This window comes from Nannospalax galili, unplaced genomic scaffold (assembly GCF_000622305.1).
Source record: "Nannospalax galili isolate Female #2095 unplaced genomic scaffold, S.galili_v1.0 scaffold886, whole genome shotgun sequence".
NCBI lineage: Eukaryota > Metazoa > Chordata > Mammalia > Rodentia > Spalacidae > Nannospalax > Nannospalax galili.
The window spans coordinates 1,281,265-1,294,196 of record NW_008355971.1 but is presented as its reverse complement, the minus strand read 5'-3'; the positions used below and the strand labels follow the sequence as shown (position 1 = coordinate 1,294,196).

Here is a 12,932-nt window from a genome sequence, read left to right as displayed (position 1 = left end):
TTACAGTGTGAGGACTCGTCTCCAAGAAAAAAAAATAGGGGCTGGACAGATGGCTCAGTGGTTAAGAGCACTAGATGTTCTTGCAGAGGACCTGGATTCAGTTCCCAGCACCCACATGGCGGCTAACAAATGTCATGTAACTCCAGTTCCAGGGGATCCGATAGCCTCTCCGTCCTCCACAGGCATTGCATGACACAGGTGCACTTACCTACATGCAGGCAATACACGCATACACATAAAATAATAATAAATTTTTCTTAAATGTTTTCTTTTTTTGGTTTGTTGAGACATTCTCTCCCTGGCTGTTTTCAAACTCAATATACTCCTGCCTTAAGGCAGCCTCCAGAGTGCTGCGATTACACATCTGAACCACCACATCCAGCTACAGATGTTCTTAATAATTATCCTGAGGTACAGGAAGAGTGGAATAAATTGTTAGCATCCAGGATACGCCAGGCCCACTGAGTGGGGAGGGGGTTCTTGCCTTCCATGGGTCTGCAATTAAGAGCCCCAAGACTTAACTTGGATAGAAAAAAACTGCACAAGTGTTATAATCACACTCCAAATTCAAAGGGCTTCTTATAAGCCACATGAGTACAAAGGAGATGACCAAAGGGAGTGACAGGTTGAGAAGCACTTAGAAGTGTACAACAGATGGGAAAGAACCCAGAGCCTGAATGCTGTTCCAGCAAAGGGCCTGGGAATGCATGTCTCCTGGCTGCCCCTGACTTGCTGGCTATCTGGTAGTTTCCCAGACCTCCTTGTATTGATTTCCCCATCCATAATATGGGGAAATATAGTAATATAGGCAGCAAAACAAACAAACGGGGGTAAGAGAAGTGGCTCAGGGCTTACCACCAACCTTGACAACTTGCGTTCAATCCCTGAGACCCACAAGGTGGAAAGTGCTGACTCTTGCAGGCTGTCCTCTGGTATTTGGTCACAAGTGCCACCCACACACAAATTGAAATGTAATTTTGCTGGGTACGGTGGCACACGTCTTTAAGCCCAGCACTCGGGGGGCAGAGACAGGTGGATCTCTGTGAGTCCAAGACAAGCATGGTCTACATAGCGAGTTCCAGACCAGCTGGGGCTATAGGGAGACCCTGTCTCCAAAAAACCACTTTTAAAATTTAATAATATATTGGGCCGGGCATGGTGGTGCACACCTTTAATCCCAGCACTCGGGAGGCAGAGGCAGGCAGATTTCTGTGAGTTCAAGGCCAGCCTGGTCTACATAGTGAGTTCCAGAACAGCTGAGATTACAGGGAGACCCTGTCTCAAAAAGACAAAAAAAAAAATTTATTAATACACCCGGGTGTGATGGCACACACCTTTAATCCCAGCACCTGGGAGGCAGAGGCAGGCAGATCTCTGTGAGTTCAAGTCCAGCCTGATCTACACAGCGAGTTCTAGGTCAGCTAGGGCTACGGAGAGACCCTGTCTCAAAAAGACCAATAAAATAAAATAAAATAAAAAATACAACTTTTGCAAAAGCAATACTGGGCCTCAACCTAGGGTCTTATCTATTCTAGGTAAGGGCTCTCCCACTAAGCTATAGCCCCAGCCCTTTTTATAGTCTTTATTTTGAGAAAAAGGTCAGGAAGTTGTCCAAACTCTGTAGCTATTCTCAAGTTACCCTGCAGTCCAAGGCCTTAAAACGTTGATTCTCCTGCCTCAGTTCCTTGCCAAGAAGCCTCATATTCTGTAATAACCCCACATTCTGATTTCAGACTGACTGAAACATCAGCCAGAAGCAGTGGCAGAAGCCTGGAGCCCCAGCAACTGGGGAGGCTAAGGCAGGTAAGTTGCTCAATCACACAAGCGTGAAGGCAGCATGGGCAACAGTGAAACCCCGACTCAAAAACCAAATCACATGCTGTTTGTGGTGGCGCACACCTTTAAACCCAGCATCCAGGATGCACAGGTAGGTGGATCTCTATTGAGATCAAGGCCAGCGTGGTCTACAGAGAGAGTTCCAGGCCTAAGCTGGGGCTACAAGGAGATCCTGTCTGAACACCCCCACACACACAAAAAAAAAATCAGAGGCTCTGAGGATAAGGCAGAGCTCTGACACAAAACCACTGTTGTCACTTGGGTTATTGAGGACATTGTGAACTGTAACTAGGTCTAAGTAGGCGTCAAAAGCCTGTCTGATTTATACCTGTTCTGGATCTAGTGAGTATGAGTGTATTTCTTGGCATTGGCCTGTGACCTTCCTTCAAACCTCAGCTTCCTGCTGTGGAACACACCTTAAATCTTTTCTTCTTCATCTTGTTTTGAGACTAGGTCTCACGGAACCCAGACTGGCTTCAAACCTACTGACCTCGTGGCAAAGACAATCTATGCTTCCTCCTACCCCCAACCACCTAGAGTGCTGGGACCACTTCTGTTCTACAGGTGCCAATAGATGGGATGCAGGGCTTCGAGCATGCTGGGCAAGCACTCCAGGAATTGAGCTACATCATCATCAGCCCCACACCATTAATCTTGAGGCTATCTTGACAGCACCATCTGAGAAATGGCTCTTGTTCTCAGTAACTTCAATTCCCCTACAAAAAGCAAAGTAGGGAGAGTCAGCTGGATTCTTCCCCATGGAGCCCATAAAGATGCATTCTGCTGGCTTGCCTGTCATTTGTTAAAAGCAAAGCAAATGGGAGGTTTTTCTAACATGGTACCAATTATCTTCAGTGCCATGAAGAATAAAGGAGGTATAAATGCTTATATCTGACTTAAATCAGTTGTCCTAGTGCCCGTTGGTAATCCCAGAAACCAAGGTAGGAGGACTATAGATATTTAGCAAAAAAAAAAAAAAGCCTCCAACAAGGATAGTGACACTAGAAGGACGAAGGGGAAGGGTAGCAGGCTTCACTGATCTAAGCACACACAGTGCAGGAAGGAGACAGACAGACAAGACACTTCACTTTGGCCAAACAGGAGAGAACCAAGAGAAGCATCACCTCTCCCTTTGGCCTTCCTGCTATGTGCCCACTACCAAAGCCTCCTTACCTGGTCCCTCGTCTTCACCAACAGTCAAAGGTCCATGACCCTTTTAGATAGAGCTCAGAGGCAGAAAGACAGGAGAAACAAGAAAACCTATACTTTGGTTAACATTAGGACATCTGATGTCTTTTCCCTAAAGGAGGAGAGAATATTTTGTGTGTATGGTTTTTTGAGACAGGGTCTCTTGCAGCAGAGAATGGCCTTAAACCCCAGGTCCTTCTACCTCAGTCTCCTAAGGGCTGGGATTTAATCATACACCAGGACACCTGGCTCAGGAATGAGACTTAGTTTGTCATGAAAGAAGAAGTACTGAATAAGAAGGTATTAGAGCTATGCTCTGCTTTGTTTTTGACTCATGTATGCCAGACTGACATGCAACTCCATGTAGCAGAGGATGGCCTTGAACTCCTGATCCTCCTGCCTCTACCATGCCTGGCTATGTGTTGCGTTAAGTTTTTACTCCAGGTAACTATGCCAAAGGTCATGTTCCAAATAAGGTGAGGCATCCGTGCTTGGTGGCACTTTCCAGGTAAGCCAGGAAGAGAGCAGGAGGCCCCCTGCTGAAAAGGGGAGTCCTTCCATTTGGCACCGAGCCCCTTAGGGCTATCCGGACATGGAGAACTACAACCCTAACAGCGGGGTTTCCCAACACTCCATTTCATTTTAGAATATATTGTTCCTTGCAGACAGACTCATTGTTTTTGCTACTAACACTGACATGTTGGCGCATGCATCTCTAATCTGTATGTATCTGATTATTACTAGTCATAATTGGTTGCACTTGGATCCTTGTTGTAGTGTGTATGTCTATAAAGTCATCGGGTAGATTTCAATGGTGTTGCGTTAATCTTTCCAAGAGAAATTCTACAGTTGATATATATTTTATATTCAAACTTTGTTTTTCTGAGACAGGGTCTCCCTGGAGCCCCAACTGACCTGGAACTCACTATGTAGAGCAGGCTGGCCTGGATCTCATAGAGATCCACTTGCCTCTGCCTCCCAAGTGCTGATTAAAGTTGTGTGACATTATACCCAGGTCCTAGCCTTATTCTACAGTGATCTGTAAGTCTACCCACTTTGGTTAGCTAGAGAGCTGACATAGCTCAGGGCTTCTAATTCCAGGGCAGAAAGCTACCAACTACCCTCTTCCCTAGCTTTGGGTGCCAAGAAGGTGTTATTAGGAGTAATTCAGAAACTTTAAAATAAATCCTTAGATATTTATGAGGAAAGAACATTTATAATGACAAGTCCAACTTAAATGACAAGGGTCATAAAATTGAGGTTGTAGATATAAAATATTTAGATGTAAGAGCTTCCATTTCATAAACTATCAGCCCAATGCCAAGCACCACTCATATTCATCACTAAAACAGGACTATAAATTCTACCCTAACCTTTGTTCATAGCTAGATCTGAATAGCCTATTGGAATAACTTGCAAGGAAATAAGCCACTCCCCCCCATGGTATATGCATGTATGTGTTCATCTGTATGCAAGCTCATGTGTGAGAGCCAGAGGTGTGTTCCTTAACTGCCCTCCACCTCGTTTTTTGAGAGAGGGTCTCTCACTGAACCTCAAGCTCTTGGGTTCACCTAGTCTGGCTTATTTCACCAGCATTAGGACTGCAGGCCACTTCACAATGCCTGGCTCTGTACATGGGTGCTAGAGACCTATAGTCAGGTCCTCATGCCTGCAGAGTCATCTCCATTCCCAAGTCTTGTACAGAACCCACAGCTGTAAATTCATTGAAATGTAGGGGCTCCTGAGGCAGGAGAATCATGAGTCAAAGGCCAGTCCAGGCTACGTAGCAAGATTTTATCTCACCCCCCGCCCCCCAAAATACTGGGAAATGGCAATCACTTCCTGTAACTTAAATTCCCTCACCACAAGCTCAAGGTCAGCCTGGTCCATATAGTGAGAGCCTGTCTCAAAAATCAATCTTGTCAGAAACGACTCATGAAATGGTATTTATGACCAGGACCATACAATCCATAATTCATGCTCCAATGTTCTGGATAACCTGTGAATTGTTCCTAAGTCATACCCAGTGGGCCAAGGCCTCCAGGAATTAATAAAGTCCTTGCAGGCCCTCCTTCGCCTCTTACATGACTCACAGGCTATTCATCCCTTATTTGGTCTCCCCTGTTGGCCTTAGGGAGGCAGAGGCCTGGCTGCCTGGCCAGCTACCCAAGACAAGCCTGAGTGTGTAAATGACTCTGTGATCACAGCCCAGATAAAAGGAGGGTGGCAGAGTGATCCAAGTTTACTTCCTCCATCCAAGCTGAGTTCAAAAATGTGGGGCAGAGCAAAGGAATGTTCCTGATGGGGAGGCTCACTCCCTAAATGGACCTAAAGATCAGGGCCCTCATCTTCCCATCAGAGGCTGTTACACTTGGGTGCCTCAAGTACACCAACCCTTACTGTACTCATCACCACACCTATCACCAGGCATATTCACCTGTTCCTTGATTTGTTTCTTGAGATGGGGTTTCATTATATAGTCCTGACTGGCCTGGAACTTATATGTAGACCAGGCTGGTCTGAATTCAAAGAGATCCACTTGCTTTTGCCTCCTGGGTGCTGAGATTAAAGACATGTGTCACGACAGCCAGTCATCTGTTCCTTGGTGCTGGTTTACTGCACAATCTTGTCTTCCCCTCACCACAAAGTAACAGCCAGATGGACAGATCTGCGTTGTTCAGTGTTCTCTTTTGAAGGTCTAAACTGTTGCCTAACACTTAGTAGGTACTTAATGAGCATTTGTTGGCTAAATTATTAAATAAGCATTTCAGCCAGCCTTACCCACACAGGAGGAAGACACATCTGGCTGCTTCCAGGTGCACTTCAGCTCTCACCTGCTATGACTGACCAGCAGGATCAGCTAGAAGAGCAGAGTAGGGACTCATGGTGCACTAGGCTGGTGGCGGCAAAGTCTGCTTTGCAGTGTAGGTGTTGGGGAAGCTGTCATTAACTCAGGAGGCTAATGGAAACTAAAGCTTGCTTGAAAGTCAGCGGAGACTCTGGCACGAGCCTAGTTGGGCTCAGATCCAATGGAAATTCCCAAGAACTATCAACAAAGAAGCTAAATCGAGTAACCATTAACAGCTCTGATGCCCAAGGCATAGCTAAAAGTTAATGGCAGCAGGAACTAAACTGCCTGCTCTTAAAGGAATTTCTAACTTGAATATGCTACCTGATCTTATAATGATCAAAACTGTACTATTTCAGCCAAGGCAGTGGCACAAGCTATTCAGGAGGTTGAAGTAAAAGATCCCAAGTGCAAGGTCCGCCTGGGCTGCAGAAGGAGTTTACAGTCTGCCTCAAAATAAAAGTGATAAGGAGTGATGCTACAGGTCTACAACCCCAGTCGCTGGGAGTTGGAGGCAGGAGGATCAGGAGTTTAAGGTCATTCTTGGCTACATGTCAAGTCTGAAGCCAGTTTGGGCTACATAAGACCCTTTTAAAAAATAAAATAAAATAAATTTAAGAAGTAAAAAGATTGGGGGTATAGCTCAGCGTAAGGTGCTTCCCTAGCATGTGTGGGATCACAAGCTCAAACCCCAGCCCTGGGAAAAAAAAAAAAAAAAAAGTAATAATCAAGGCCCTCTAAATACTAGGATTTAGATGTTGAGAGATTGCCCAGTGGTAAGAGCACTGGCTGCTCTTACAGAGGACCCAGGTTCAGTTCCAGCACCCACACCCACAACCACCTGTAACTCCAGTTCCAGAGGATCTGGCCTCCCTCCGCAAGCATTGCATGACACAGGTGCACTTACATACAAGTTGACAAAACACTTGTATACATAAAAAAATACAAATAAATAAAATTAATAAATACCAGGCTTTATCACCTAGGGAAGTAAAGCATTTGGTAAAATGGATTTTCTTTTCTTGAGGCAATAACTGCCCCCCCAACACACACATACTGTACCATTCCATATAAGAGAAGACAGGTAATCTCTACTTCCTCTTACTAAATGGAGGCGAACAGATACAGAGGGTCAGCAGGCAACTGAAACAGATATAATTATAGACTGGAGAAGTAGGGTATGTCCTGTCTAGAGAGGCTCAGGTTCCATCAAATCTTCATACTTTTAGGCAAAACCCCAAATTAATTTTTTTTTTTCTTTTGGTCTTTTTGAGACAGGGTCTCCCTGTAGCCCCAGCTATCCTGGAACTATGTAGACCAGGCTGGCCTTGAACTCAGAGATCTGCTTGCCTCTGCCTCTCAAGCCTGCCTCTGCCTCCCAAGCCTGCCTCTGCCTCCCAAGTGCTGGGATTAAAGGTGTGCACCACCACACCTGACTCAAATTAATTTTTTTACATAAAAAATTCCCAACTCTACCAGACATGGGGCACATGCATTTAATCCCAGCACTAGAAGAGCAGAGGCAGGTGGATCTCTGTGAATTCAAGGCCAGCCTGGTCTAGAGAGCAATTTCCAGGCCAACTGGGGCTACAGGGAGACTGTCTCAAAAAGACCAAAAAAAAAAAAAAAAAAGCCAGGTGTGGTGGCGCACGCCTGTAGTCCCAGCACTTGGGAGGCAGAGGCAGGTGGATCTTTGTGAGTTCGAGGACAGCCTGGTCTACATAGTGAGTTCCAGGACAGCTGGGACTACAGGGAGACCCTGTCTCAAAAAGACCAAAAAAAAAAATATTCCCAACTCTGGAAATCACAGTCATCTCAAATTGTATAGGGCCTTCTGGGAAAGGCCAGTTTCCAGGGCAGTTTGGAACTGTCCCTGAATGCTGGAAACAGCAGGTGCAGGATCAGCTTTCCCTGCTGCCAGCATGTAAGGCTTATGGACTTCATGCTCTAAGTGCCCAGTGACCCTGCCACACCATTCCTCCTGCCCTCAGCTACTCAGAGCCTCATCAACACTGGCATTGCCGGACCACATGACACTGATCACACTCATACAGCCTGCTTGGTCCCCATCTCTATCCAACTCCTGTGCCCTCTGGTGCCTATGGCCTATCTCCAGAAAAATCTCATTTCTTCAATCTCTTTTCTGAACCTCGTCACCTTTTTCTAACCAGAACCCGGGTCCCTGCTTCCAGACCATTCTCCCTCTACCCTCCCTGAACCCTCAGCTGCAGATCTTTGTTCAGAGTAGAAGGTTAACTGAAGGTTAACTGCCCATCTTGTGAGTCAACTGCTGACCCAGGTCTTCCTCTCCTCTTCATAACCCTTACCTGGGTTCGCTGCCTCTCAAGCTATGTTTATCATCACTTTCTGGGATTTCCATACAGAGACAAATGAGTCTGTTCTCTGACCGCCTATCTTCCACCAATGACCTTGTCCTCCCCATAACCCTCACTCTCAGAGTAACACCTAGACCTCTTCAAAACCTGTTTCACCTATACTCATCATCCACTGCATCCTACTTTTCTAGAACATTCCTTCCAGAAGCTTGTCTCTAGCAATCTGCTGGTCTTACCACCTTTCCACTGTCCCTCAAGCCACCCATGCAGACTGAATTCTATGAGCAGCCATTAGACTCACTCTTACACTCATTCCCTCCTCACCTCCCTGTGCCAGGACAAACACCTCACCTGAGCACATGACATTGCTTGCTGAGAAAACCAAACAGGCAAGGGAGGGAAAAAATAGGTATCAAAACTGCCTCAGATCAAGCTGTTGAAGCTTTCAAACAAACAGCATTTGAGATAAGTGAGGGCAGCAGTTCACCCAGCCAGACAATAGTACTTCTAAAAGATCAGTAGGTCCAGCCAGTTGCAGCACCCACTATGAACAGAAAAAGGCCTACATGATCAGACAGGGACTCATCAATTACTATGGTATGACTTTCCACAAGGCCTTGTGAAGTCACATCAGGCTGTTTCCAGGCTTAGAAGACACAAGTTCAGACTAGATGTAGTCATGAGCCATGTACCTGTAGGTACAATCGGATAACTCCTTCATCTCAAAGTCGGGAAGGGCTGCTAGATCCTGGTTCACAGCTGTGTTCTTGACTCGGGATCCTCTAAAGCTGAGTGCCTCTCCCCACTTGCCATTAGTATTCCCAAAGACTCATTTCTATTTTTCTGCTTTAAACACAGGGGAACTAACCAACTTTCAGAAGCTACCACAAGGGATGACCCAGCTACCTCACTTCCTGCTTTCTCTTTCACTCCATGTTGGTCAGTAAGGCCCTAGGCCATGTGGGCTGTCTTTTCCTTGATCAAAATCAAGCTTACTCTGGTCCAAGGCTTTTGTTCTCCATGACCCCAAGGTCTTCTCGCAGCATGTCTGGGCTCAGACGTACCCTCCCCTCACCTGAGGTAAGTATCCCCCATCTTCCATCACCCTATTCCAATACTTCATGGCTGTTACTCCTTAGTCATTTCATCTTTGGCAAGTGGGCTGTATTTAAACGTACATAGTCTCTCCCACTGGAATCTAAGCTCTGTGAACGCAGGAATCTGGCTTGTCTGAGTCAACTACTATCACCAGGGCCCGCAGGAGTCAATGAGTTTGCTGAATCAATGAATTCTTTCAACTCATCCCTTTTCAAAACCCGCTGGTGCTTGTCTGAAGCAGCTGAGGTTGTAACAACTCTTGAAGAAGCCAAGTCCAGCTGCTCAAAGCCAGTATCACACTCTCATACCAGGTGCTCCAGTCCGGGCACCTCGGTAAGGAATCTCCCTTCTGCCACTTGCTTCCTTTGGACCTCACTGGGCAGACTGGTGCACATCCAATCAAGTGTCCTAGGGACTCCGTCTCTGAACCCACAGGTGTCCTAAATGCATCCCCAGGCTTTCTTGGGCTACGGAATTTCCCCTGCTAGGGAAGAGACTCAGCTGGGCTCTTCACCCACTTCCTGCTACAGGATGGGCCAGCCCCACGCCTTCTTGGATCAATACCCCTCACCTCCTTCCTCCCAGAAGGAAACCTGGCCAACCTTTGCCTCTCCCCACCAGCTGTTCACGCCAATAGGTCCCCAAATCTCTCAGGGCGCCACTCGCAGGTCTGGCTCCCCAACCCCCACGCTCTGACCACCCCCAAGGCGCCCCCGGTTCCACCTCGCACCGACCCCACTTTATCCTGGCCCCCTCCATCGCCCTCCTCCACCCCTCCTCCCCGGGGAGCTCCCGTCCGTCCCTCACCGTGGATGCCTACGTCTCCGTCGGCCGCCTGGGCCCCGGAGAGAAGCAGCGAAGCCAGCAGGGCAAGGAGCGCCCGGCCCCGCCGCGGCCCACACAGCTCCGCCATGACCTGCTGCCCACCAAGCGCGCCAGGCCTCGAGCCGCCGGCCGTCTTAGTGTCGCGGTCAGGTGCGTGAAGGCCCCAGCCGCGCACGCGCACTGGAAGCCCGTGCGCTCAGGTGTGGCGGTCCCCGGAAGCCCGCTTCTCGGACCTTCGGCGTGTGGACACTGGCTCCCGCGCTCGCGCGCGACGTAGTCAGTCAGTCCCAACACGCCCCGGCACACTCTGCCACTCGCCCCCGACTCAGGTACACCACACCCCAAAGCGTCCGGGGGTCGTCACAGCCAATGGCGGACGCCTTGAAGCAGCTACAAGGTGGAGGCCAGGCAGGGGGCGGGGCTCACCTGGCGGGGGCGGAGCGTGCGCGGCGCAGGCGCAGAGGATCGGCACCTGAGCGGCTGCTCCCCGCCCTTCGCGCACCTGGACCCGCCCCTGGCCCGGGGAGGAAGCGTGACTTGTGTTAGCCCCGCCCCTACCGGACCTGGGGGGCGGGGCCTGCGGAGTGTTCCTACCCTTCTGCCGGGCCACTATGCCCCTGCGCCATCGCGCTTGTTCTGCCGCTAGGGCTGGGAGACACGGGCTTTTTTTAAAAAAAAAATTATTGAAGTTCTGTGTATTTCATACAGAATATCTTTATATTCCCTTCCCCATTGGCCCTCTCCCATAGCACCCCCACTAGGATTAATACATTCTGTCATTTAGAGACACACGCTTCTTGAAAACCTGTGGCTTTTTGCCTGCCTTGCTTTAGCCCTCCTTTGGGAGAAAGGGTTTTATTTTTTTTTCTTTCTTTTTTTTTTTTGTCTTTTTGAGACAGGGTCTCCTGTAGCCACAGCTGACCTGGAACTCGGTATGTAGACCAGGCTGGCCTTAAACTCACTCAGATCCGCCTGCCTCTGCGTCCCGAATGCTGGGATTAAAGGTATGCGGCACCATCCCTGCAAAAAGTTTATTCTTACTAAATTCAGCGTTCACTGAGCCTTGGCCAAATGCCCGGGACCTAGAGGCGGCCACGCCAAATTGGCCTCTGTGTGGGCAGACCGGAGCAACCCAGAGTAGTGAGTGATGCGGAAGCGTAGGGAAGAGTGATTAAGAATGTGACTGGGAAAGCCCAGGGTTGTGTGATCAGGGATTGGGACACTGGGAAACCGGGGCACGATAGGAATCCACAACAGGTTCCCTATCCAGCGCGACAGCCAGCCACCCAGGGGCTTCCTGGAAGAAGTGACAAATCCCTGAAAAGGGCAACAGCCCCAGACTTGCAGGTTTCCCAAAACGGATTTGGAAGACAGCTAGGTCACCAGCCAGCTATAGACAGGCAGCAGGGCTAAGACAGGGAAACTCAAGTCAGAAGAACAGACTTGAAAGGGGGAAGGAGACAGGGAGACCCTGTCTCAAAAAGACGAAAAAAAAAGGGGGGGGGGACCGGAACCAACTTGGGATTCAGGAAGAGCTTTTGGAAAGAGGGACTATATAAACTGGTTGGATGGAGGGGTACTGACAAAGGAGTTGAAGACAGCCAGCAGAATAATTAAAATGAATGCATTATCATTGAAAATAGCACCACTGTTATTGCAAACTGGGTGGGTCTGATGGCACAATCCTGAAATCCAGGCACTCTGGAGGTAGTAGGATGGACCAGTTCAAGACCAACTGGGGCAGCAAGGGACTCTGCCTCACAAAACAACAGGGACTGGAGAGATGGTTCAGTGGTTAAGAGCACTGGCTACTCTTGCAGAGGATCTGGGTTCAATTCCCAGCACACAGATGGCAGCTAACAACTGTCTGTAATTCCAATTCCAGGGGATCTGATGCCCTCTTCAAACCTCCGTGGGCATTGCACAACACAGGTACAGATGGTTCAGAGGTTAAGAGGACTGGTTGCTCTTGCATGAGACCTGGGTTCGAATTCCAGCACCTACATGGCAGCTAACAACTCCAGTTCCAGAGGATCCAACTCCCTCTTCTGTCCTCCATAGGCACTGCACAACATGGACGAACTTACATACATGCAGGCATAATTGCAGCATATTGGAGCTGAGAAAGCAGTGGGTGAGGGGCACCAGTAGCACCACAGAGGCTCAGGAACAATGTGCCTGCAGCACTGGAGCTGGGACAGTTACTCAAAGACAAAATACTACACATAATTTTTTTTTTTAAAGGGAGCTAGAGCCAGGCATGGTGTCGCATGCCTTTAATCCCAGCACTCGGGAGGCAGAGGCAGGGGGATCTCTATGAGTTCAAGGCCAGCCTGGTCTACATAGTGAGTTTCAGGACAGCTGGGGCTACAGGGAGACCCTGTCTCAAAAAGACCAAAAAAAAGGGGGGGGAGCTGGAGAGATAGCTCAGCGCTTAAGAACATTGACTGTTCTTGCAGAAGACCTGGGTTTGAATCCCAGCACCCATATGGCAGCTAACAACCTCCAGTCCCAGGGGATACAACAGCCTCTCTGACCTCCTTGGGCATTTCACGACACGGGTGCATTTACCTACATGCAGGCAATACACACATACACATAAAATAAAAATAATTTTTTTTAAAGTTTAAAAAAATTTTAAGGGGCTGGAGAGATGGCTCGGCAGTTAAGAACACTGGTTGTTCTTGCAGAAGACCCGGGTTCAAATCCAAGCACCCACATGGCAGCTAACAGCTGTCCATAACTCCAGTCCCAGGGGATCCGACAGCCTCTTCTGACCTCCGTGGGCATTTCACGACACG

General features: G+C 48.4%; 1 protein-coding gene across 1 annotated transcript in view; it reads right to left on the bottom strand.

Moving 5' to 3' along the window:
* Positions 1 to 10,661, bottom strand: part of Spint2 (serine peptidase inhibitor, Kunitz type 2) — a 31,705-nt gene extending 21,044 nt beyond the window's left edge. Inside the window, exon 1 of the mRNA XM_008853900.3 lies at positions 10,114 to 10,661. Within this exon, the coding sequence (XP_008852122.1) occupies positions 10,114 to 10,219 (106 nt within the window). The 5' untranslated portion in view covers positions 10,220 to 10,661. The remainder of the gene's footprint in view (positions 1 to 10,113) is intronic.
* Positions 10,662 to 12,932: the final 2,271 nt, after the last annotated feature.